Source organism: Oncorhynchus keta, chromosome 5, assembly GCF_023373465.1.
Source record: "Oncorhynchus keta strain PuntledgeMale-10-30-2019 chromosome 5, Oket_V2, whole genome shotgun sequence".
NCBI lineage: Eukaryota > Metazoa > Chordata > Actinopteri > Salmoniformes > Salmonidae > Oncorhynchus > Oncorhynchus keta.
In genome coordinates this window covers 6,246,192-6,269,914 of record NC_068425.1, presented here as the reverse complement: position 1 = coordinate 6,269,914, position 23,723 = coordinate 6,246,192, and the positions used below count along the sequence as shown (strand labels likewise).

The following is a 23,723-nucleotide window of genomic DNA, read 5'->3' as shown; positions in this document are numbered from 1 at the left end:
AGCATCCATTCACCCTGAGACAGAGAGACAGAGAGACAGAGAGACAGAGACAGACAATATATTCAGACTCATATCATCCATTCACCCTGAGACAGAGACAGAGACAGAGACAGAGACAGAGACAGAGACAGACAATATATTCAGACTCATAGCATCCATTCACCCTGAGACAGAGACAGACAATATATTCAGACTCATAGCATCCATTTACCCTGAGACAGAGAGACAGAGACAGACAATATATTCAGACTCATAGCATCCATTCACCCTGAGACAGAGACAGAGAGACAATATATTCAGACTAATAGCATCCATTCACCCTGAGACAGACAGACAATATATTCAGACTGATAGCATCCATTCACCCTGAGACAGAGAGACAGAGAGACAGAGAGACAGAGACAGACAATATATTCAGACTCATAGCATCCATTCACCCTGAGACAGAGAGACAGAGAGACAGACAATATATTCAGACTCATAGCATCCATTCACCCTGAGACAGAGACAGAGAGACAATATATTCAGACTCATAGCATCCATTCACCCTGAGACAGAGACAGAGACAATATATTCAGACTCATAGCATCCATTCACCCTGAGACAGAGACAGACAATATATTCAGACTCATAGCATCCATTTACCCTGAGACAGAGAGACAGAGAGACAGACAATATATTCAGACTCATAGCATCCATTCACCCTGAGACAGAGACAGACAATATATTCAGACTCATAGCATCCATTCACCCAGAGACAGAGAGACAGACAATATATTCAGACTCATAGCATCCATTCACCCTGAGACAGAGAGACAGAGAGACAGACAATATATTCAGACTCATAGCATCCATTCACCCTGAGACAGAGAGACAATATATTCAGACTGATAGCATCCATTCACCCTGAGACAGAGACAGAGAGACAATATATTCAGACTCATAGCATCCATTCACCCTGAGACAGAGAGACAGAGAGACAATATATTCAGACTCATAGCATCCATTTACCCTGAGACAGAGAGACAGAGAGACAGAGAGACAATATATTCAGACTCATATCATCCATTCACCCTGAGACAGAGACAGAGAGACAATATATTCAGACTCATAGCATCCATTCACCCTGAGACAGAGACAGACAATATATTCAGACTCATAGCATCCATTCACCCTGAGACAGAGACAGACAATATATTCAGACTGATAGCATCCATTTACCCTGAGACAGAGACAGACAGACAGACAGACAGACAATATATTCAGACTCATAGCATCCATTCACCCTGAGACAGAGACAGACAATATATTCAGACTCATAGCATCCATTCACCCTGAGACAGAGAGACAGACAATATATTCAGACTCATATCATCCATTCACCCTGAGACAGAGACAGAGAGACAGACAATATATTCAGACTCATAGCATCCATTCACCCTGAGACAGAGAGACAGACAATATATTCAGACTCATAGCATCCATTTACCCTGAGACAGAGAGACAGACAATATATTCAGACTCATAGCATCCATTCACCCTGAGACAGAGAGACAGAGAGACAATATATTCAGACTCATAGCATCCATTCACCCTGAGACAGAGACAGAGAGACAATATATTCAGACTCATAGCATCCATTCACCCTGAGACAGAGAGACAATATATTCAGACTCATAGCATCCATTTACCCTGAGACAGAGAGACAGACAATATATTCAGACTCATAGCATCCATTCACCCTGAGACAGAGACAGAGAGACAATATATTCAGACTCATAGCATCCATTCACCCTGAGACAGAGACAGACAATATATTCAGACTCATAGCATCCATTTACCCTGAGACAGAGAGACAGAGACAGAGAGACAGAGAGACAGAGAGACAGAGAGAGAGACAGACAGACAGAAAACAATACACCTTTCAAACCGAGACGTTTTTGCCGCCAACTTTTTTAAGCCTTTTCTTTATATCTGAAAGGTGCCGAAAATCTCGCGTGAATTGAGTGCACACACTCTTGCTTGCTAGTCGAGATTTCTGCTCTTCACTCCGTTGTCAGTTCAGCCTACATTTCACTGATCTTAGTAGCAAAACGCAGGTTTCATTTGTGTCCTTCCGAGGCAGCTGAGCAATGATCACGTTAGGCTGCGTTTAATTTCATTTCATATGGCGGTTTGATCGCTGGGGAGGCACTTTTGGCTATTTGTTTCAAGTGTATTAGTCTATAAAATAAATCTCTGCCAAAAATTCATCATCTCTCCCATGTCTTATTGGACTAGTAGTAGTTCTGAAATGTTTATTGCTTGCCAACATTTTACTCCCTCCTCTATGTTTAATATAACACACATACATTAATTATTCATTTCCGGTTGCCTATCCTGACATGAAGTTAGTTCAGCAGAAAGTATTTGACTCAAGTGACAAAATGTATCCGCAAATCCTATGGGAATCAAGTAACACCGGACTGTCAGAACTCTGTGGCATACAATGTTTACACCATGTACTGAATATGTTGTGTTAATACTGTATCTTACAAACCACATACTGTATGCATTACGTTGCTGTGTCTTAGCATAAACCACATACTGTATGCATTACGTTGCTGTGTCTTAGCATAAACCACATACTGTATGTGTTATGGTGCTGTATCTTAGCATAAACCATGTATGTATTATGGTGCTGTGTCTTAGCATAAACCATGTATGTATCTTAGCATAAACCATGTATGTATTACGTTGCTGTGTTTTAGCACAAACCACGTACTGTATGTACTATGGTACTGTATCTTAGCATAAACCATGTATCTTAGCATAAACCATGTAGGTACTATGGTGCTGTGTCTTACTTGGCGTAGGCCTTCTCCAGCAGGGCGCTCCAGAACTCAGAGCCCTCGGCTGAGTGAACAAACAGCAGCTTTCCATCCTTCGTTGGCAGCCGGTCGTCAATCACCACGTCCACCCACTCACCAAACTGCCAGAACTGAAGAGGACCACAACAGACAACATTTTACATTTCCACTTCAACAAATGAGAAGGATTTGCATTGCATTCCAGAACGAAAGAATGGTTTACATTCCAGAACTCTTTGCAGAGAATGGTGCCGGAGAAACATTCCAGAACTCTTTGCAGAGAATGGTGCCGGAGAAACATTCCAGAACTCTTTGCAGAGAATGGTGCCGGAGAAACATTCCAGAACTCTTTGCAGAGAATGGTGCCGGAGAAACATTCCAGAACTCTTTGCAGAGAATGGTGCCGGAGAAACATTCCAGAACTCTTTGCAGAGAATGGTGCCGGAGAAACATTCCAGAACTCTTTGCAGAGAATGGTGCCAGAGAAACATTCCAGAACTCTTTGCAGAGAATGGTGCCGGAGAAACATTCCAGAACTCTTTGCAGAGAATGGTGCCGGAGAAACATTCCAGAACTCTTTGCAGAGAATGGTGCCGGAGAAACATTCCAGAACTCTTTGCAGAGAATAGTGCCGGACAAACATTCCAGAACTCTTTGCAGAGAATGGTGCTGGTGGGAATAGTGGCAGTTTTATAGGCTCCTGACCATTTGTGCTATTTTGTATATTTTCTTGTACTGATCGTAACTTTGTTTGGTACGTAATGTTTCCGCCATCGTTTCCTATGACAGCAAAGAGCTTCTGGGCATCAGAACAGCTATCATTAACCTCGATTTGGGCCAGGACTACCTCAATGAGTCAGAGGCAAAAGACACATGGATTATCCCGGACCAGACCCAAATCCCAGACACTTGAAGAAGGAGAAGATGGCTCTGTGTTTTTCGTAGCTGTCTATTTACCACCACAAACCAATGCTTGCAATAGCGCCACACAATTGTATAGGGCCGTAAGTAAACAAGAAAATGCTCACCGAGAGACGGAAACTTTAATGCAGGAAAAATGAAATCCGTTTTATTCTACCAGCATCTCACCTGTGCAACTAGAGGTGAAAAAAACTCTAGGTCACCTTTACTCCACACAGAGACGCATACAAAGCTCTCCCCTGTCCTCCACTTGGCAAATCTGACCATAACTCTATCCTCCTGATTCCTGTTTACAAGCAAAAACTCAAAGAGGAAGTACCAGTGACTCAATACGGAAGTGGTCAGATGACGCAGATGCTAAGCTATTGTTTTTTTAGCACAGACTGGACTATGTTCCGGGATTCATCCGATGGCACTGAGGAGTTTACCACATCGCTCACCCGCTCCATTAAAAAGTGCATTGTACGTACATATCCCAACCAGAAGCCATGGGTTACAGGCAACATCCGCACCGAGCTAATGACTAGAGCTGCCGCTTTCAAGGAGCAGGACACTAATTTGGCCGCTTATAAAAAAATCCTGCTACGCCCCTCTGACGAACCATCAAACAGGCAAAGCGTCAATACAGAACCAAGATCAAATCCTACGACACCGGCTCTGATGCTTGTCGGGTGTGGTACGGGCTTGCAAACTATCACGAATTACAAAGGGAAACCCAGCCGTGAGCTGCCGAGTGACGCGAGCCTACCAGACGAGCTAAATACCTTCTATCCTCGCATTAAGGCTAGCAACACTGAACCATGCATGAGAGCACCAGCTGTTCCCGGACGACTGTGCGATCACGCTCTCCATAGTCGCTGTGAGTATACATCACTGGGGCCGAGCTCCCTGCCATCCAGGACCTCCATACCAGGCGGTGTCAGAGGAAGGCCCTAAAAATTGTCAAAGAATCCAGCCACCCAAGCCATAGACTTTTCTCTCTGCTACCGCACGGCAAGTGGTACCGATGCACCAAGTTTGGAACCAACAGGACCCTGAACAGCTTCTACCCCTAACCCATAAGACTACTAAATAGTTAGTTCAATTGTTAAAGCTGCAATATATAACTTTTCATGTGACCCGACCAAATTCACATAGAAATGTTAGTTATAGATCTGTCATTCGCATTGAAATCAAGTCTAAAAAGCAGGTGATCTGTTCTATGTGCACAATTTCTATGCTTCCCAAGTTTCATTTTTGCGTCTTTTACTTTTCGGTTTTGTACACCAGCTTTAAACTGCTGAAATTACACTATGTTCGGGTTATGGAAAATATATTTCACAGCAGTTTAGATGGTACAGTGATTTTCTATACTAGACTTTCTTGTTTTGCGCTAAACCCTACGTTTCCCACACCACACCTCTCACTAGGGCCTCCCACCCTACGACAATGGAAACTTACAAAACGTATCGGTACATCCCTTAGCTTACATACCTGATAAGGAATGGCCGTGTCCAGAATCAACCTTGATATCCACTAGTGTCTAGGGTGGTAGGGGTTAAGGGATTGTTTCTAGTGTCTAGGGTGGTAGAGGTAAATGGATTGTTTCTAGGGTGGTAGGGGTTAAGGGATTGTTTCTAGTGTCTAGGGTGGTAGAGGTAAAGGGATTGTTTCTAGGGTGGTAGAGGTAAAGGGATTGTTTCTAGGGTCTAGGGTGGTAGAGGTAAAGGGATTGTTTCTAGGGTCTAGGGTGGTAGAGGTAAAGGGATTGTTTCTAGGGTGGTAGAGGTAAAGGGATTGTTTCTAGGGTGGTAGAGGTAAAGGGATTGTTTCTAGGGTGGTAGAGGTAAAGGGATTGTTTCTAGGGTCTAGGGTGGTAGAGGTAAAGGGATTGTTTCTAGGGTCTAGGGTGGTAGAGGTAAAGGGATTGTTTCTAGGGTCTAGGGTGGTAGAGGTAAAGGGATTGTTTCTAGGGTGGTAGAGGTAAAGGGATTGTTTCTAGGGTCTAGGGTGGTAGAGGTAAAGGGATTGTTTCTAGGGTCTAGGGTGGTAGAGGTAAAGGGATTGTTTCTAAGGTCTAGGGTGGTAGAGGTAAAGGGATTGTTTCTAGGGTCTAGGGTGGTAGAGGTAAAGGGATTGTTTCTAGGGTGGTAGAGGTAAAGGGATTGTTTCTAGTGTCTAGGGTGGTAGTGGTAAAGGGATTGTTTCTAGGGTGGTAGAGGTAAATGGTTTGTTTCTAGGGTCTAGGGTGGTAGGGGTAAAGGGATTGTTTCTAGGGTGGTAGAGGTAAAGGGATTGTTTCTAATGTCTAGGGTGGTAGAGGTAAAGGGATTGTTTCTAGGGTGGTAGAGGTAAAGGGATTGTTTCTAGGGTCTAGGGTGGTAGAGGTAAAGGGATTGTTTCTAGGGTCTAGGGTGGTAGAGGTAAAGGGATTGTTTCTAGGGTGGTAGAGGTAAAGGGATTGTTTCTAGGGTGGTAGAGGTAAAGGGATTGTTTCTAGGGTCTAGGGTGGTAGAGGTAAAGGGATTGTTTCTATGGTGGTAGAGGTAAAGGGATTGTTTCTAGGGTGGTAGAGGTAAAGGGATTGTTTCTATGGTGGTAGAGGTAAAGGGATTGTTTCTATGGTGGTAGAGGTAAAGGGATTGTTTCTAGGGTGGTAGAGGTAAAGGGATTGTTTCTAGGGTCTAGGGTGGTAGAGGTAAAGGGATTGTTTCTAGGGTGGTAGAGGTAAAGGGATTGTTTCTAGGGTCTAGGGTGGTAGAGGTAAATGGATTGTTTCTAGGGTGGTAGAGGTAAAGGGATTGTTTCTAGGGTGGTAGAGGTAAAGGGATTGTTTCTAGGGTGGTAGAGGTAAAGGGATTGTTTCTAGGGTGGTAGAGGTAAAGGGATTGTTTCTAGGGTGGTAGAGGTAAAGGGATTGTTTCTAGGGTCTAGGGTGGTAGAGGTAAAGGGATTGTTTCTAGGGTGGTAGAGGTAAAGGGATTGTTTCTAGGGTGGTAGAGGTAAAGGGATTGTTTCTAGGGTGGTAGAGGTAAAGGGATTGTTTCTAGGGTGGTAGAGGTAAAGGGATTGTTTCTAGGGTCTAGGGTGGTAGAGGTAAAGGGATTGTTTCTATGGTGGTAGAGGTAAAGGGATTGTTTCTAGGGTGGTAGAGGTAAAGGGATTGTTTCTAGACAAGGCTGATATGTGTAGGAGAGCAGCGTCTCCTAGTGGCAGTGGTGTAAACTTTACATGGTTTGTTTAATATAAGGAATTTTAAATTATTTATAGTTTTACTTTTGATACTTAAGTACATTTTAGCATATATTATATTTAAAACCAAATACTTTTAGACTTTTACTTAAGTAGTATTTTACCGGGCGACTTTCACTATTACTTGAGTCATTTTCTATTAAGGAATCTTTAATTTTACTCAAGTCTGACAATTTAGTACTTTCTCCACCACTGCCTAATGGTAGTGTTGACAGACAGCAGCCTCTCCTAGTGGTAGTGTTGACAGACAGCAGCCTCTCCTAGTGGTAGTGTTGACAGACAGCAGCCTCTCCTAGTGGTAGTGTTGACAGACAGCAGCCTCTCCTAGTGGTAGTGTTGACAGACAGCAGTCTCTCCTAGTGGTAGTGTTGACAGACAGCAGCCTCTCCTAGTGGTAGTGTTGACAGACAGCAGCCTCTCCTAGTGGTAGTATTGACAGACAGCAGTCTCTCCTAGTGGTAGTGTTGACAGACAGCAGTCTCTCCTAGTGGTAGTGTTGACAGACAGCAGCCTCTCCTAGTGGTAGTGTTGACAGACAGCAGCCTCTCCTAGTGGTAGTGTTGACAGACAGCAGCCTCTCCTAGTGGTAGTGTTGACAGACAGCAGCCTCTCCTAGTGGTAGTGTTGACAGACAGCAGTCTCTCCTAGTGGTAGTGTTGACAGACAGCAGTCTCTCCTAGTGGTAGTGTTGACAGACAGCAGTCTCTCCTAGTGGTAGTGTTGACAGACAGCAGTCTCTCCTAGTGGTAGTGTTGACAGACAGCAGCCTCTCCTAGTGGTAGTGTTGACAGACAGCAGCCTCTCCTAGTGGTAGTATTGACAGACAGCAGTCTCTCCTCGTGGTAGTGTTGACAGACAGCAGTCTCTCCTAGTGGTAGTATTGACAGACAGCAGCCTCTCCTAATAATATGTTAATCCTCCCAGAAAACAAAATGGCCCAAACCTCATGAATCTATCATAATTCGTTTAAACGGTTATTGGAGTTGTTGACCTTGTAGGATGACCAGAATTAGTCTGACTAAATCAATGGAAGGCAGAGAAAGTGGTCAAGAACCTGGAAAAAGGCATTGTGTCAGCTAGTCTGGATGCTGTGAGAGAATCAAGGCTAACTGACAGGCTCAACGTCCTCTTTCTCCTCGAATACGGAGGACAGAAAAACAACAGAGAAGTAAGACGGATATTGATGTTTAGACGTGACGTAGTATTTGAGTAGACGCTCTTTACGCTTTTCATATTAATGCGAAATCAGTTATTGAAAACAAAGTTATTTAAAACAGATTGATATCGATGTTTAGACGTGACGTAGTATTTGAGTAGACGCTCTTTACGCTTTTCATATTAATGCGAAATCAGTTATTTAAAACAAAGTTATTTAAAACAGATTCATCAGAGAAACAAGCGTATCTCTGTGAAAATGTCAACTGAGAATAACGCAGGCTTTTTCTTTTTACTTTCAAAGCCTTTTACATTTAATTCAGTTGATGTTATGTTACTTTTTTTAGTTGTTGAGACCAGTGGAAATAACTTAGCATAAAGCCCCCCGCAATATTGTTACTTTTTTTAGTTGTTGAGACCAGTGGAAATAACTTAGCATAAAGCCTCCCGCAACATTGTTACTTTTTTTAGTTGTTGAGACCAGTGGAAATAACTTAGCATAAAGCCACCCGCAACATTGTAACTTTTTTAGTTGTTGAGACCAGTGGAAATAACTTAGCATAAAGCCCCCGCAACATTGTAACTTTTTTTAGTTGTTGAGACCAGTGGAAATAACTTAGCATAAAGCCCCCGCAACATTGTAACTTTTTTTAGTTGTTGAGACCAGTGGAAATAACTTAGCATAAAGCCCCGCAACATTGTAACTTTTTTAGTTGTTGAGGCCAGTGGAAATAACTTAGCATAAAGCCCCCGCAACATTGTAACTTTTTTAGTTGTTGAGACCAGTGGAAATAACTTAGCGTAAAGCCTCCCGCAACATTGTAACTTTTTTGTTGTTGAGACCAGTGGAAATAACTTAGCATAAAGCCCCCGCAACATTGTAACTTTTTTAGTTGTTGAGACCAGTGGAAATAACTTAGCATAAAGCCACCCGCAACATTGTTACTTTTTTAGTTGTTGAGACCAGTGGAAATAACTTAGCATAAAGCCCCCCGCAACATTGTAACTTTTTTTAGTTGTTGAGACCAGTGGAAATAACTTAGCATAAAGCCCCCGCAACATTGTAACTTTTTTAGTTGTTGAGACCAGTGGAAATAACTTAGCATAAAGCCCCCGCAACATTGTAACTTTTTTAGTTGTTGAGACCAGTGGAAATAACTTAGCATAAAGCCACCCGCAACATTGTAACTTTTTTATTTGTTGAGACCAGTGGAAATAACTTAGCATAAAGCCCCCGCAACATTGTAACTTTTTTTTAGTTGTTGAGGCCAGTGGAAATAACTTAGCATAAAGCCCCCGCAACATTGTAACTTTTTTAGTTGTTGAGACCAGTGGAAATAACTTAGCGTAAAGCCTCCCGCAACATTGTAACTTTTTTTTGTTGTTGAGACCAGTGGAAATAACTTAGCATAAAGCCCCCCGCAACATTGTAACTTTTTTTAGTTGTTGAGACCAGTGGAAATAACTTAGCATAAAGCCACCCGCAACATTGTAACTTTTTTTAGTTGTTGAGACCAGTGGAAATAACTTAGCATAAAGCCCCCGCAACATTGTAACTTTTTTAGTTGTTGAGACCAGTGGAAATAACTTAGCATAAAGCCCCCGCAACATTGTAACTTTTTTAGTTGTTGAGACCAGTGGAAATAACTTAGCATAAAGCCCCCGCAACATTGTAACTTTTTTTAGTTGTTGAGACCAGTGGAAATAACTTAGCATAAAGCCACCCGCAACATTGTAACTTTTTTATTTGTTGAGACCAGTGGAAATAACTTAGCATAAAGCCCCCGCAACATTGTAACTTTTTTAGTTGTTGAGACCAGTGGAAATAACTTAGCATAAAGCCCCCGCAACATTGTAACTTTTTTAGTTGTTGAGACCAGTGGAAATAACTTAGCACAAAGCCCCCCGCAACATTGTAACTTTTTTTAGTTGTTGAGACCAGTGGAAATAACTTAGCATAAAGCCACCCGCAACATTGTAACTTTTTTTAGTTGTTCAGACCAGTGGAAATAACTTAGCATAAAGCCCCCCGCAACATTGTAACTTTTTTTAGTTGTTGAGACCAGTGGAAATAACTTAGCATAAAGCCTCCCGCAACATTGTAACTTTTTTTTGTTGTTGAGACCAGTGGAAATAACTTAGCATAAAGCCTCCCGCAACATTGTAACTTTTTTAGTTGTTGAGACCAGTGGAAATAACTTAGCATAAAGCCCCCGCAACATTGTAACTTTTTTAGTTGTTGAGACCAGTGGAAATAACTTAGCATAAAGCCCCCGCAACATTGTAACTTTTTTTAGTTGTTGAGACCAGTGGAAATAACTTAGCATAAAGCCTCCCGCAACATTGTAACTTTTTTTTGTTGTTGAGACCAGTGGAAATAACTTAGCATAAAGCCTCCGCAACATTGTTACTTTTTTAGTTGTTGAGACCAGTGGAAATAACTTAGCATAAAGCCTCCCGCAACATTGTTACTTTTTTAGTTGTTGAGACCAGTGGAAATAACTTAGCATAAAGCCTCCCGCAACATTGTAACTTTTTTAGTTGTTGAGACCAGTGGAAATAACTTAGCATAAAGCCTCCCGCAACATTGTAACTTTTTTAGTTGTTGAGACCAGTGGAAATAACTTAGCATAAAGCCTCCCGCAACATTGTTACTTTTTTTTAGTTGTTGAGACCAGTGGAAATAACTTAGCATAAAGCCACCCGCAACATTGTAACTTTTTTAGTTGTTGAGACCAGTGGAAATAACTTAGCATAAAGCCCCCGCAACATTGTAACTTTTTTTAGTTGTTGAGACCAGTGGAAATAACTTAGCATAAAGCCCCCGCAACATTGTAACTTTTTTAGTTGTTGAGACCAGTGGAAATAACTTAGCATAAAGCCCCCCCGCAACATTGTAACTTTTTTAGTTGTTGAGGCCAGTGGAAATAACTTAGCATAAAGCCCCCGCAACATTGTAACTTTTTTTAGTTGTTGAGACCAGTGGAAATAACTTAGCATAAAGCCTCCCGCAACATTGTAACTTTTTTGTTGTTGAGACCAGTGGAAATAACTTAGCATAAAGCCTCCCGCAACATTGTTACTTTTTTAGTTGTTGAGACCAGTGGAAATAACTTAGCATAAAGCCTCCCGCAACATTGTTACTTTTTTTAGTTGTTGAGACCAGTGGAAATAACTTAGCATAAAGCCTCCCGCAACATTGTTACTTTTTTTAGTTGTTGAGACCAGTGGAAATAACTTAGCATAAAGCCTCCCGCAACATTGTAACTTTTTTTAGTTGTTGAGACCAGTGGAAATAACTTAGCATAAAGCCTCCCGCAACATTGTTACTTTTTTTAGTTGTTGAGACCAGTGGAAATAACTTAGCATAAAGCCACCCGCAACATTGTAACTTTTTTTAGTTGTTGAGACCAGTGGAAATAACTTAGCATAAAGCCCCCCGCAACATTGTAACTTTTTTTAGTTGTTGAGACCAGTGGAAATAACTTAGCATAAAGCCCCCCGCAACATTGTAACTTTTTTTAGTTGTTGAGACCAGTGGAAATAACTTAGCATAAAGCCCCCCGCAACATTGTAACTTTTTTTAGTTGTTGAGGCCAGTGGAAATAACTTAGCATAAAGCCCCCGCAACATTGTAACTTTTTTTAGTTGTTGAGACCAGTGGAAATAACTTAGCATAAAGCCTCCCGCAACATTGTAACTTTTTTTTGTTGTTGAGACCAGTGGAAATAACTTAGCATAAAGCCTCCCGCAACATTGTTACTTTTTTTAGTTGTTGAGACCAGTGGAAATAACTTAGCATAAAGCCTCCCGCAACATTGTTACTTTTTTTAGTTGTTGAGACCAGTGGAAATAACTTAGCATAAAGCCTCCCGCAACATTGTAACTTTTTTTAGTTGTTGAGACCAGTGGAAATAACTTAGCATAAAGCCTCCCGCAACATTGTTACTTTTTTTAGTTGTTGAGACCAGTGGAAATAACTTAGCATAAAGCCTCCCGCAACATTGTTACTTTTTTAGTTGTTGAGACCAGTGGAAATAACTTAGCATAAAGCCACCCGCAACATTGTAACTTTTTTTTAGTTGTTGAGACCAGTGGAAATAACTTAGCATAAAGCCCCGCAACATTGTAACTTTTTTAGTTGTTGAGACCAGTGGAAATAACTTAGCATAAAGCCCCCGCAACATTGTAACTTTTTTAGTTGTTGAGACCAGTGGAAATAACTTAGCATAAAGCCCCGCAACATTGTAACTTTTTTAGTTGTTGAGGCCAGTGGAAATAACTTAGCATAAAGCCCCCGCAACATTGTAACTTTTTTAGTTGTTGAGACCAGTGGAAATAACTTAGCATAAAGCCCCCGCAACATTGTAACTTTTTTAGTTGTTGAGACCAGTGGAAATAACTTAGCATAAAGCCCCCGCAACATTGTAACTTTTTTAGTTGTTGAGACCAGTGGAAATAACTTAGCATAAAGCCCCCGCAACATTGTAACTTTTTTAGTTGTTGAGACCAGTGGAAATAACTTAGCATAAAGCCCCCGCAACATTGTAACTTTTTTTTAGTTGTTGAGACCAGTGGAAATAACTTAGCATAAAGCCCCCGCAACATTGTAACTTTTTTAGTTGTTGAGACCAGTGGAAATAACTTAGCATAAAGCCCCGCAACATTGTAACTTTTTTTTTTAGTTGTTGAGACCAGTGGAAATAACTTAGCATAAAGCCCCCGCAACATTGTAACTTTTTTATTTGTTGAGACCAGTGGAAATAACTTAGCATAAAGCCCCCGCAACATTGTAACTTTTTTTAGTTGTTGAGACCAGTGGAAATAACTTAGCATAAAGCCCCCGCAACATTGTAACTTTTTTAGTTGTTGAGACCAGTGGAAATAACTTAGCATAAAGCCCCCCGCAACATTGTAACTTTTTTTAGTTGTTCAGACCAGTGGAAATAACTTAGCATAAAGCCCCCCGCAACATTGTAACTTTTTTAGTTGTTGAGACCAGTGGAAATAACTTAGCATAAAGCCCCCGCAACATTGTAACTTTTTTAGTTGTTGAGACCAGTGGAAATAACTTAGCATAAAGCCCCCGCAACATTGTAACTTTTTTAGTTGTTGAGACCAGTGGAAATAACTTAGCATAAAGCCCCCGCAACATTGTAACTTTTTTAGTTGTTGAGACCAGTGGAAATAACTTAGCATAAAGCCACCCGCAACATTGTAACTTTTTTAGTTGTTGAGACCAGTGGAAATAACTTAGCATAAAGCCCCCGCAACATTGTAACTTTTTTAGTTGTTGAGACCAGTGGAAATAACTTAGCATAAAGCCCCCGCAACATTGTAACTTTTTTTAGTTGTTGAGACCAGTGGAAATAACTTAGCATAAAGCCCCCGCAACATTGTAACTTTTTTAGTTGTTGAGACCAGTGGAAATAACTTAGCATAAAGCCCCCGCAACATTGTAACTTTTTTTAGTTGTTGAGACCAGTGGAAATAACTTAGCATAAAGCCCCCCGCAACATTGTAACTTTTTTTAGTTGTTGAGACCAGTGGAAATAACTTAGCATAAAGCCTCCCGCAACATTGTAACTTTTTTTTGTTGTTGAGACCAGTGGAAATAACTTAGCATAAAGCCTCCCGCAACATTGTTACTTTTTTTAGTTGTTGAGACCAGTGGAAATAACTTAGCATAAAGCCTCCCGCAACATTGTTACTTTTTTTAGTTGTTGAGACCAGTGGAAATAACTTAGCATAAAGCCTCCCGCAACATTGTCACTTTTTTAGTTGTTGAGACCAGTGGAAATAACTTAGCATAAAGCCTCCCCGCAACATTGTTACTTTTTTAGTTGTTGAGACCAGTGGAAATAACTTAGCATAAAGCCTCCCGCAACATTGTTACTTTTTTAGTTGTTGAGACCAGTGGAAATAACTTAGCATAAAGCCACCCGCAACATTGTAACTTTTTTAGTTGTTGAGACCAGTGGAAATAACTTAGCATAAAGCCCCCGCAACATTGTAACTTTTTTTTAGTTGTTGAGACCAGTGGAAATAACTTAGCATAAAGCCCCCGCAACATTGTAACTTTTTTTTAGTTGTTGAGACCAGTGGAAATAACTTAGCATAAAGCCTCCCGCAACATTGTAACTTTTTTTTAGTTGTTGAGACCAGTGGAAATAACTTAGCATAAAGCCCCCGCAACATTGTAACTTTTTTTAGTTGTTGAGACCAGTGGAAATAACTTAGCATAAAGCCCCCGCAACATTGTAACTTTTTTTAGTTGTTGAGACCAGTGGAAATAACTTAGCATAAAGCCCCCGCAACATTGTAACTTTTTTAGTTGTTGAGACCAGTGGAAATAACTTAGCATAAAGCCCCGCAACATTGTAACTTTTTTTAGTTGTTGAGACCAGTGGAAATAACTTAGCATAAAGCCCCCGCAACATTGTAACTTTTTTTTAGTTGTTGAGACCAGTGGAAATAACTTAGCATAAAGCCTCCCGCAACATTGTAACTTTTTTGTTGTTGAGACCAGTGGAAATAACTTAGCATAAAGCCTCCCGCAACATTGTTACTTTTTTTAGTTGTTGAGACCAGTGGAAATAACTTAGCATAAAGCCTCCCATTGCAACATTGTTGAGACCAGTGGAAATAACTTTTTTCCGCAACATTGTCACTTTTTTAGTTGTTGAGACCAGTGGAAATAACTTAGCATAAAGCCTCCCGCAACATTGTAACTTTTTTAGTTGTTGAGACCAGTGGAAATAACTTAGCATAAAGCCCCCGCAACATTGTAACTTTTTTTAGTTGTTGAGACCAGTGGAAATAACTTAGCATAAAGCCCCGCAACATTGTAACTTTTTTAGTTGTTGAGACCAGTGGAAATAACTTAGCATAAAGCCTCCCGCAACATTGTAACTTTTTTTTGTTGTTGAGACCAGTGGAAATAACTTAGCATAAAGCCCCCGCAACATTGTAACTTTTTTAGTTGTTGAGACCAGTGGAAATAACTTAGCATAAAGCCTCCCGCAACATTGTAACTTTTTTTAGTTGTTGAGACCAGTGGAAATAACTTAGCATAAAGCCCCCGCAACATTGTAACTTTTTTTTAGTTGTTGAGACCAGTGGAAATAACTTAGCATAAAGCCCCCGCAACATTGTAACTTTTTTTTAGTTGTTGAGACCAGTGGAAATAACTTAGCATAAAGCCCCCGCAACATTGTAACTTTTTTTAGTTGTTGAGACCAGTGGAAATAACTTAGCATAAAGCCACCCGCAACATTGTAACTTTTTTTATTTGTTGAGACCAGTGGAAATAACTTAGCATAAAGCCCCCGCAACATTGTAACTTTTTTAGTTGTTGAGACCAGTGGAAATAACTTAGCATAAAGCCCCCGCAACATTGTAACTTTTTTTAGTTGTTGAGACCAGTGGAAATAACTTAGCATAAAGCCCCCGCAACATTGTAACTTTTTTAGTTGTTGAGACCAGTGGAAATAACTTAGCATAAAGCCCCCGCAACATTGTAACTTTTTTAGTTTTTTAGTTGTTGTAAGACCAGTGGAAATAACTTAGCATAAAGCCCCCGCAACATTGTAACTTTTTTAGTCGTTGAGACCAGTGGAAATAACTTAGCATAAAGCCCCCCGCAACATTGTAACTTTTTTTAGTTGTTGAGACCAGTGGAAATAACTTAGCATAAAGCCTCCCGCAACATTGTAACTTTTTTTTGTTGTTGAGACCAGTGGAAATAACTTAGCATAAAGCCTCCCGCAACATTGTTACTTTTTTTAGTTGTTGAGACCAGTGGAAATAACTTAGCATAAAGCCTCCCGCAACATTGTAACTTTTTTTAGTTGTTGAGACCAGTGGAAATAACTTAGCATAAAGCCTCCCGCAACATTGTTACTTTTTTTAGTTGTTGAGACCAGTGGAAATAACTTAGCATAAAGCCTCCCGCAACATTGTTACTTTTTTTAGTTGTTGAGACCAGTGGAAATAACTTAGCATAAAGCCTCCCGCAACATTGTTACTTTTTTTAGTTGTTGAGACCAGTGGAAATAACTTAGCATAAAGCCTCCCGCAACATTGTTACTTTTTTTAGTTGTTGAGACCAGTGGAAATAACTTAGCATAAAGCCTCCCGCAACATTGTTACTTTTTTTAGTTGTTGAGACCAGTGGAAATAACTTAGCATAAAGCCTCCCGCAACATTGTTACTTTTTTTAGTTGTTGAGACCAGTGGAAATAACTTAGCATAAAGCCTCCCGCAACATTGTAACTTTTTTTAGTTGTTGAGACCAGTGGAAATAACTTAGCATAAAGCCCCCCGCAACATTGTAACTTTTTTTAGTTGGTGAGACCAGTGGAAATAACTTAGCATAAAGCCTCCCGCAACATTGTAACTTTTTTGTTGTTGAGACCAGTGGAAATAACTTAGCATAAAGCCTCCCGCAACATTGTTACTTTTTTAGTTGTTGAGACCAGTGGAAATAACTTAGCATAAAGCCTCCCGCAACATTGTTACTTTTTTTAGTTGTTGAGACCAGTGGAAATAACTTAGCATAAAGCCTCCCGCAACATTGTAACTTTTTTTAGTTGTTGAGACCAGTGGAAATAACTTAGCATAAAGCCTCCCGCAACATTGTTACTTTTTTTAGTTGTTGAGACCAGTGGAAATAACTTAGCATAAAGCCTCCCGCAACATTGTTACTTTTTTTAGTTGTTGAGACCAGTGGAAATAACTTAGCATAAAGCCTCCCGCAACATTGTTACTTTTTTTAGTTGTTGAGACCAGTGGAAATAACTTAGCATAAAGCCTCCCGCAACATTGTTACTTTTTTTAGTTGTTGAGACCAGTGGAAATAACTTAGCATAAAGCCTCCCGCAACATTGTTACTTTTTTAGTTGTTGAGACCAGTGGAAATAACTTAGCATAAAGCCTCCCGCAACATTGTTACTTTTTTTAGTTGTTGAGACCAGTGGAAATAACTTAGCATAAAGCCTCCCGCAACATTGTAACTTTTTTAGTTGTTGAGACCAGTGGAAATAACTTAGCATAAAGCCACCCGCAACATTGTAACTTTTTTAGTTGTTGAGACCAGTGGAAATAACTTAGCATAAAGCCCCCCGCAACATTGTAACTTTTTTTAGTTGTTGAGACCAGTGGAAATAACTTAGCATAAAGCCCCCCGCAACATTGTAACTTTTTTTAGTTGTTGAGACCAGTGGAAATAACTTAGCATAAAGCCCCCCGCAACATTGTAACTTTTTTTAGTTGTTGAGGCCAGTGGAAATAACTTAGCATAAAGCCCCCCGCAACATTGTAACTTTTTTTAGTTGTTGAGACCAGTGGAAATAACTTAGCGTAAAGCCTCCCGCAACATTGTAACTTTTTTTTGTTGTTGAGACCAGTGGAAATAACTTAGCATAAAGCCCCCCGCAACATTGTAACTTTTTTTAGTTGTTGAGACCAGTGGAAATAACTTAGCATAAAGCCACCCGCAACATTGTAACTTTTTTTAGTTGTTGAGACCAGTGGAAATAACTTAGCATAAAGCCCCGCAACATTGTAACTTTTTTAGTTGTTGAGACCAGTGGAAATAACTTAGCATAAAGCCCCCGCAACATTGTAACTTTTTTAGTTGTTGAGACCAGTGGAAATAACTTAGCATAAAGCCCCCGCAACATTGTAACTTTTTTAGTTGTTGAGACCAGTGGAAATAACTTAGCATAAAGCCCCCACAACATTGTAACTTTTTTATTTGTTGAGACCAGTGGAAATAACTTAGCATAAAGCCCCCGCAACATTGTAACTTTTTTTAGTTGTTGAGACCAGTGGAAATAACTTAGCATAAAGCCCCCGCAACATTGTAACTTTTTTTAGTTGTTGAGACCAGTGGAAATAACTTAGCATAAAGCCCCCCGCAACATTGTAACTTTTTTTAGTTGTTGAGACCAGTGGAAATAACTTAGCATAAAGCCACCCGCAACATTGTAACTTTTTTTAGTTGTTGAGACCAGTGGAAATAACTTAGCATAAAGCCCCCCGCAACATTGTAACTTTTTTTAGTTGTTGAGACCAGTGGAAATAACTTAGCATAAAGCCTCCCGCAACATTGTAACTTTTTTTTGTTGTTGAGACCAGTGGAAATAACTTAGCATAAAGCCTCCCGCAACATTGTAACTTTTTTTAGTTGTTGAGACCAGTGGAAATAACTTAGCAACATTGTAACTTTTTTTAGTTGTTGAGACCAGTGGAAATAACTTAGCATAAAGCCCCCGCAACATTGTAACTTTTTTAGTTGTTGAGACCAGTGGAAATAACTTAGCATAAAGCCTCCCGCAACATTGTAACTTTTTTTTGTTGTTGAGACCAGTGGAAATAACTTAGCATAAAGCCTCCCGCAACATTGTAACTTTTTTAGTTGTTGAGACCAGTGGAAATAACTTAGCATAAAGCCACCCGCAACATTGTAACTTTTTTAGTTGTTGAGACCAGTGGAAATAACTTAGCATAAAGCCCCCGCAACATTGTAACTTTTTTAGTTGTTGAGACCAGTGGAAATAACTTAGCATAAAGCCCCCGCAACATTGTAACTTTTTTTAGTTGTTGAGACCAGTGGAAATAACTTAGCATAAAGCCCCCGCAACATTGTAACTTTTTTAGTTGTTGAGACCAGTGGAAATAACTTAGCATAAAGCCACCCGCAACATTGTAACTTTTTTATTTGTTGAGACCAGTGGAAATAACTTAGCATAAAGCCCCCGCAACATTGTAACTTTTTTAGTTGTTGAGACCAGTGGAAATAACTTAGCATAAAGCCACCCGCAACATTGTAACTTTTTTAGTTGTTGAGACCAGTGGAAATAACTTAGCATAAAGCCCCCGCAACATTGTAACTTTTTTTAGTTGTTGAGACCAGTGGAAATAACTTAGCATAAAGCCCCCGCAACATTGTAACTTTTTTAGTTGTTGAGACCAGTGGAAATAACTTAGCATAAAGCCCCGCAACATTGTAACTTTTTTTAGTTGTTGAGACCAGTGGAAATAACTTAGCATAAAGCCACCCGCAACATTGTAACTTTTTTTAGTTGTTGAGACCAGTGGAAATAACTTAGCATAAAGCCCCCCGCAACATTGTAACTTTTTTTAGTTGTTGAGACCAGTGGAAATAACTTAGCATAAAGCCTCCCGCAACATTGTAACTTTTTTTTGTTGTTGAGACCAGTGGAAATAACTTAGCATAAAGCCCCCCGCAACATTGTAACTTTTTTTAGTTGTTGAGATCAGTGGAAATAACTTAGCATAAAGCCCCCCGCAACATTGTAACTTTTTTTAGTTGTTGAGACCAGTGGAAATAACTTAGCATAAAGCCTCCCGCAACATTGTAACTTTTTTTTGTTGTTGAGACCAGTGGAAATAACTTAGCATAAAGCCCCCCGCAACATTGTAACTTTTTTTAGTTGTTGAGACCAGTGGAAATAACTTAGCATAAAGCCTCCCGCAACATTGTAACTTTTTTTAGTTGTTGAGACCAGTGGAAATAACTTAGCATAAAGCCACCCGCAACATTGTAACTTTTTTTATTTGTTGAGACCAGTGGAAATAACTTAGCATAAAGCCCCCCGCAACATTGTAACTTTTTTTAGTTGTTGAGACCAGTGGAAATAACTTAGCATAAAGCCACCCGCAACATTGTAACTTTTTTTAGTTGTTGAGACCAGTGGAAATAACTTAGCATAAAGCCCCCCGCAACATTGTAACTTTTTTTTAGTTGTTGAGACCAGTGGAAATAACTTAGCATAAAGCCACCCGCAACATTGTAACTTTTTTAGTTGTTGAGACCAGTGGAAATAACTTAGCATAAAGCCCCCGCAACATTGTAACTTTTTTAGTTGTTGAGACCAGTGGAAATAACTTAGCATAAAGCCTCCCGCAACATTGTAACTTTTTTGTTGTTGAGACCAGTGGAAATAACTTAGCATAAAGCCCCCGCAACATTGTAACTTTTTTTAGTTGTTGAGATCAGTGGAAATAACTTAGCATAAAGCCCCCGCAACATTGTAACTTTTTTAGTTGTTGAGACCAGTGGAAATAACTTAGCATAAAGCCTCCCGCAACATTGTAACTTTTTTGTTGTTGAGACCAGTGGAAATAACTTAGCATAAAGCCTCCCGCAACATTGTAACTTTTTTAGTTGTTGAGACCAGTGGAAATAACTTAGCATAAAGCCACCCGCAACATTGTAACTTTTTTATTTGTTGAGACCAGTGGAAATAACTTAGCATAAAGCCCCCGCAACATTGTAACTTTTTTAGTTGTTGAGACCAGTGGAAATAACTTAGCATAAAGCCACCCGCAACATTGTAACTTTTTTAGTTGTTGAGACCAGTGGAAATAACTTAGCATAAAGCCCCCGCAACATTGTAACTTTTTTAGTTGTTGAGACCAGTGGAAATAACTTAGCATAAAGCCCCCCGCAACATTGTAACTTTTTTTAGTTGTTGAGACCAGTGGAAATAACTTAGCATAAAGCCCCGCAACATTGTAACTTTTTTTAGTTGTTGAGACCAGTGGAAATAACTTAGCATAAAGCCACCCGCAACATTGTAACTTTTTTTATTTGTTGAGACCAGTGGAAATAACTTAGCATAAAGCCCCCCGCAACATTGTAACTTTTTTTAGTTGTTGAGACCAGTGGAAATAACTTAGCATAAAGCCCCGCAACATTGTAACTTTTTTAGTTGTTGAGACCAGTGGAAATAACTTAACTTAACATTGTAACTTTTTTTAGTTGTTGAGACCAGTGGAAATAACTTAGCATAAAGCCCCCCGCAACATTGTAACTTTTTTTAGTTGTTGAGACCAGTGGAAATAACTTAGCATAAAGCCTCCCGCAACATTGTAACTTTTTTTTGTTGTTGAGACCAGTGGAAATAACTTAGCATAAAGCCTCCCGCAACATTGTAACTTTTTTTAGTTGTTGAGACCAGTGGAAATAACTTAGCATAAAGCCCCCCGCAACATTGTAACTTTTTTTAGTTGTTGAGACCAGTGGAAATAACTTAGCATAAAGCCCCCCGCAACATTGTAACTTTTTTTAGTTGTTGAGACCAGTGGAAATAACTTAGCATAAAGCCTCCCGCAACATTGTAACTTTTTTTTGTTGTTGAGACCAGTGGAAATAACTTAGCATAAAGCCACCCGCAATATTGTAACTTTTTTAGTTGTTGAGACCAGTGGAAATAACTTAGCATAAAGCCCCCCGCAACATTGTAACTTTTTTTAGTTGTTGAGACCAGTGGAAATAACTTAGCATAAAGCCCCAAACAACATTGTAACTTTTTTAGTTGTTGAGACCAGTGGAAATAACTTAGCATAAAGCCTCCCGCAACATTGTAACTTTCTTTAGTTGTTGAGACCAGTGGAAATAACTTAGCATAAAGCCACCCGCAACATTGTAACTTTTTTATTTGTTGAGACCAGTGGAAATAACTTAGCATAAAGCCCCGGCAACATTGTAACTTTTTTAGTTGTTGAGACCAGTGGAAATAACTTAGCATAAAGCCCCCGCAACATTGTAACTTTTTTAGTTGTTGAGATCAGTGGAAATAACTTAGCATAAAGCCCCCGCAACATTGTAACTTTTTTTTTAGTTGTTGAGACCAGTGGAAATAACTTAGCATAAAGCCACCCGCAACATTGTAACTTTTTTAGTTGTTGAGACCAGTGGAAATAACTTAGCATAAAGCCACCCGCAACATTGTAACTTTTTTAGTTGTTGAGGCCAGTGGAAATAACTTAGCATAAAGCCTCCCGCAACATTGTAACTTTTTTAGTTGTTGAGACCAGTGGAAATAACTTAGCATAAAGCCCCCGCAACATTGTAACTTTTTTATTTGTTGAGAACAGTGGAAATAACTTAGCATAAAGCCCCCGCAACATTGTAACTTTTTTAGTTGTTGAGACCAGTGGAAATAACTTAGCATAAAGCCCCCGCAACATTGTAACTTTTTTTAGTTGTTGAGACCAGTGGAAATAACTTAGCATAAAGCCTCCCGCAACATTGTAACTTTTTTAGTTGTTGAGACCAGTGGAAATAACTTAGCATAAAGCCCCCGCAACATTGTAACTTTTTTAGTTGTTGAGACCAGTGGAAATAACTTAGCATAAAGCCCCCGCAACATTGTAACTTTTTTTAGTTGTTGAGACCAGTGGAAATAACTTAGCATAAAGCCCCCCGCAACATTGTAACTTTTTTTTAGTTGTTGAGACCAGTGGAAATAACTTAGCATAAAGCCCCCGCAACATTGTAACTTTTTTAGTTGTTGAGACCAGTGGAAATAACTTAGCATAAAGCCCCCCGCAACATTGTAACTTTTTTTAGTTGTTGAGACCAGTGGAAATAACTTAGCATAAAGCCTCCCGCAACATTGTAACTTTTTTTAGTTGTTGAGACCAGTGGAAATAACTTAGCATAAAGCCACCCGCAATATTGTATATCCTCATAAGTTATGCAGCGACAAAGGCACAATACAATACACAGAAACAGTGCTTATCGCCGTGGTGCTGACGCTGCAACAAAAATCACACACATTTCTAGTTTCTTACTTGAAAAGTTCTGTTACCGAAATCCCTCATTTGTTTAGGACAAATATTCCCTTTTCCCTTGCTGTCTTTACGTGACACATGTATGTGTCGCACGCACGTGACTTATAGCATATTTTAATTTAACCTTTATTTAACTAGCCAAGTCAGTTAAGAACAAATTCTTATTCATAATGACGGCCTAGGAACAGTGGGGTTAACTGCCGTGTTCAGGGGCAGAAGGACAGATTTTTACCTTGTCAGCTCGGGGATTTGATCAAGCAACCTTTCAGTTACTGGTCAAACGCTCTAACCACTAGGCTACCTGCCGTCCCTACACTCTAACCACTAGGCTACCTGCCGTCCCTACACTCTAACCACTAGGCTACCTGCCGTCCCTACGCTCTACCACTAGGCTACCTACTGTCCCTACACTCTAACCACTAGACTACCTGCCGTCCCTACGCTCTAACCACTAGGCTACCTGCCGTCCCTACACTCTAACCACTAGGCTACCTGCCGATCCTGCACTCTAACCACTAGGCTACCTGTCGCCCCTACGCTCTACCACTAGGCTACCTACTGTCCCTACACTCTAACCACTAGGCTACCTGACGTCCCTACACTCTAACCACTAGGCTACCTGCCGTCCCTGCACTCTAACCACTAGGCTACCTGTCGCCCCTACGCTCTACCACTAGGCTACCTACTGTCTCTACACTCTAACCACTAGGCTACCTGCCGTCCCTACACTCTAACCACTAGGCTACCTGCCGTCCCTACACTCTAACCACTAGGCTACCTGCCGTCCCTACACTCTAACCACTAGGCTACCTGTAGCCCCTACACTCTAACCACTAGGCTACCTGCCGTCCCTACACTCTAACCACTAGGCTACCTGCCGTCCCTACACTCTAACCACTAGGCTACCTGCCGTCCCTACACTCTAACCACTAGGCTACCTGTTGCCCCTACACTCTAACC

At 40.3% G+C, this 23,723-nt stretch overlaps 1 protein-coding gene across 1 annotated transcript in view; it reads right to left on the bottom strand.

Annotated features, from left to right (window-relative positions):
- LOC118376416 (calpain-2 catalytic subunit-like) overlaps positions 1–23,723 on the bottom strand; it is a 96,912-nt gene that overhangs the window by 43,805 nt on the left and 29,384 nt on the right. Inside the window, exon 4 of the mRNA XM_052518303.1 lies at positions 2,847–2,980. Coding sequence (XP_052374263.1) covers positions 2,847–2,980 — 134 coding nt within the window. The remainder of the gene's footprint in view (positions 1–2,846; positions 2,981–23,723) is intronic.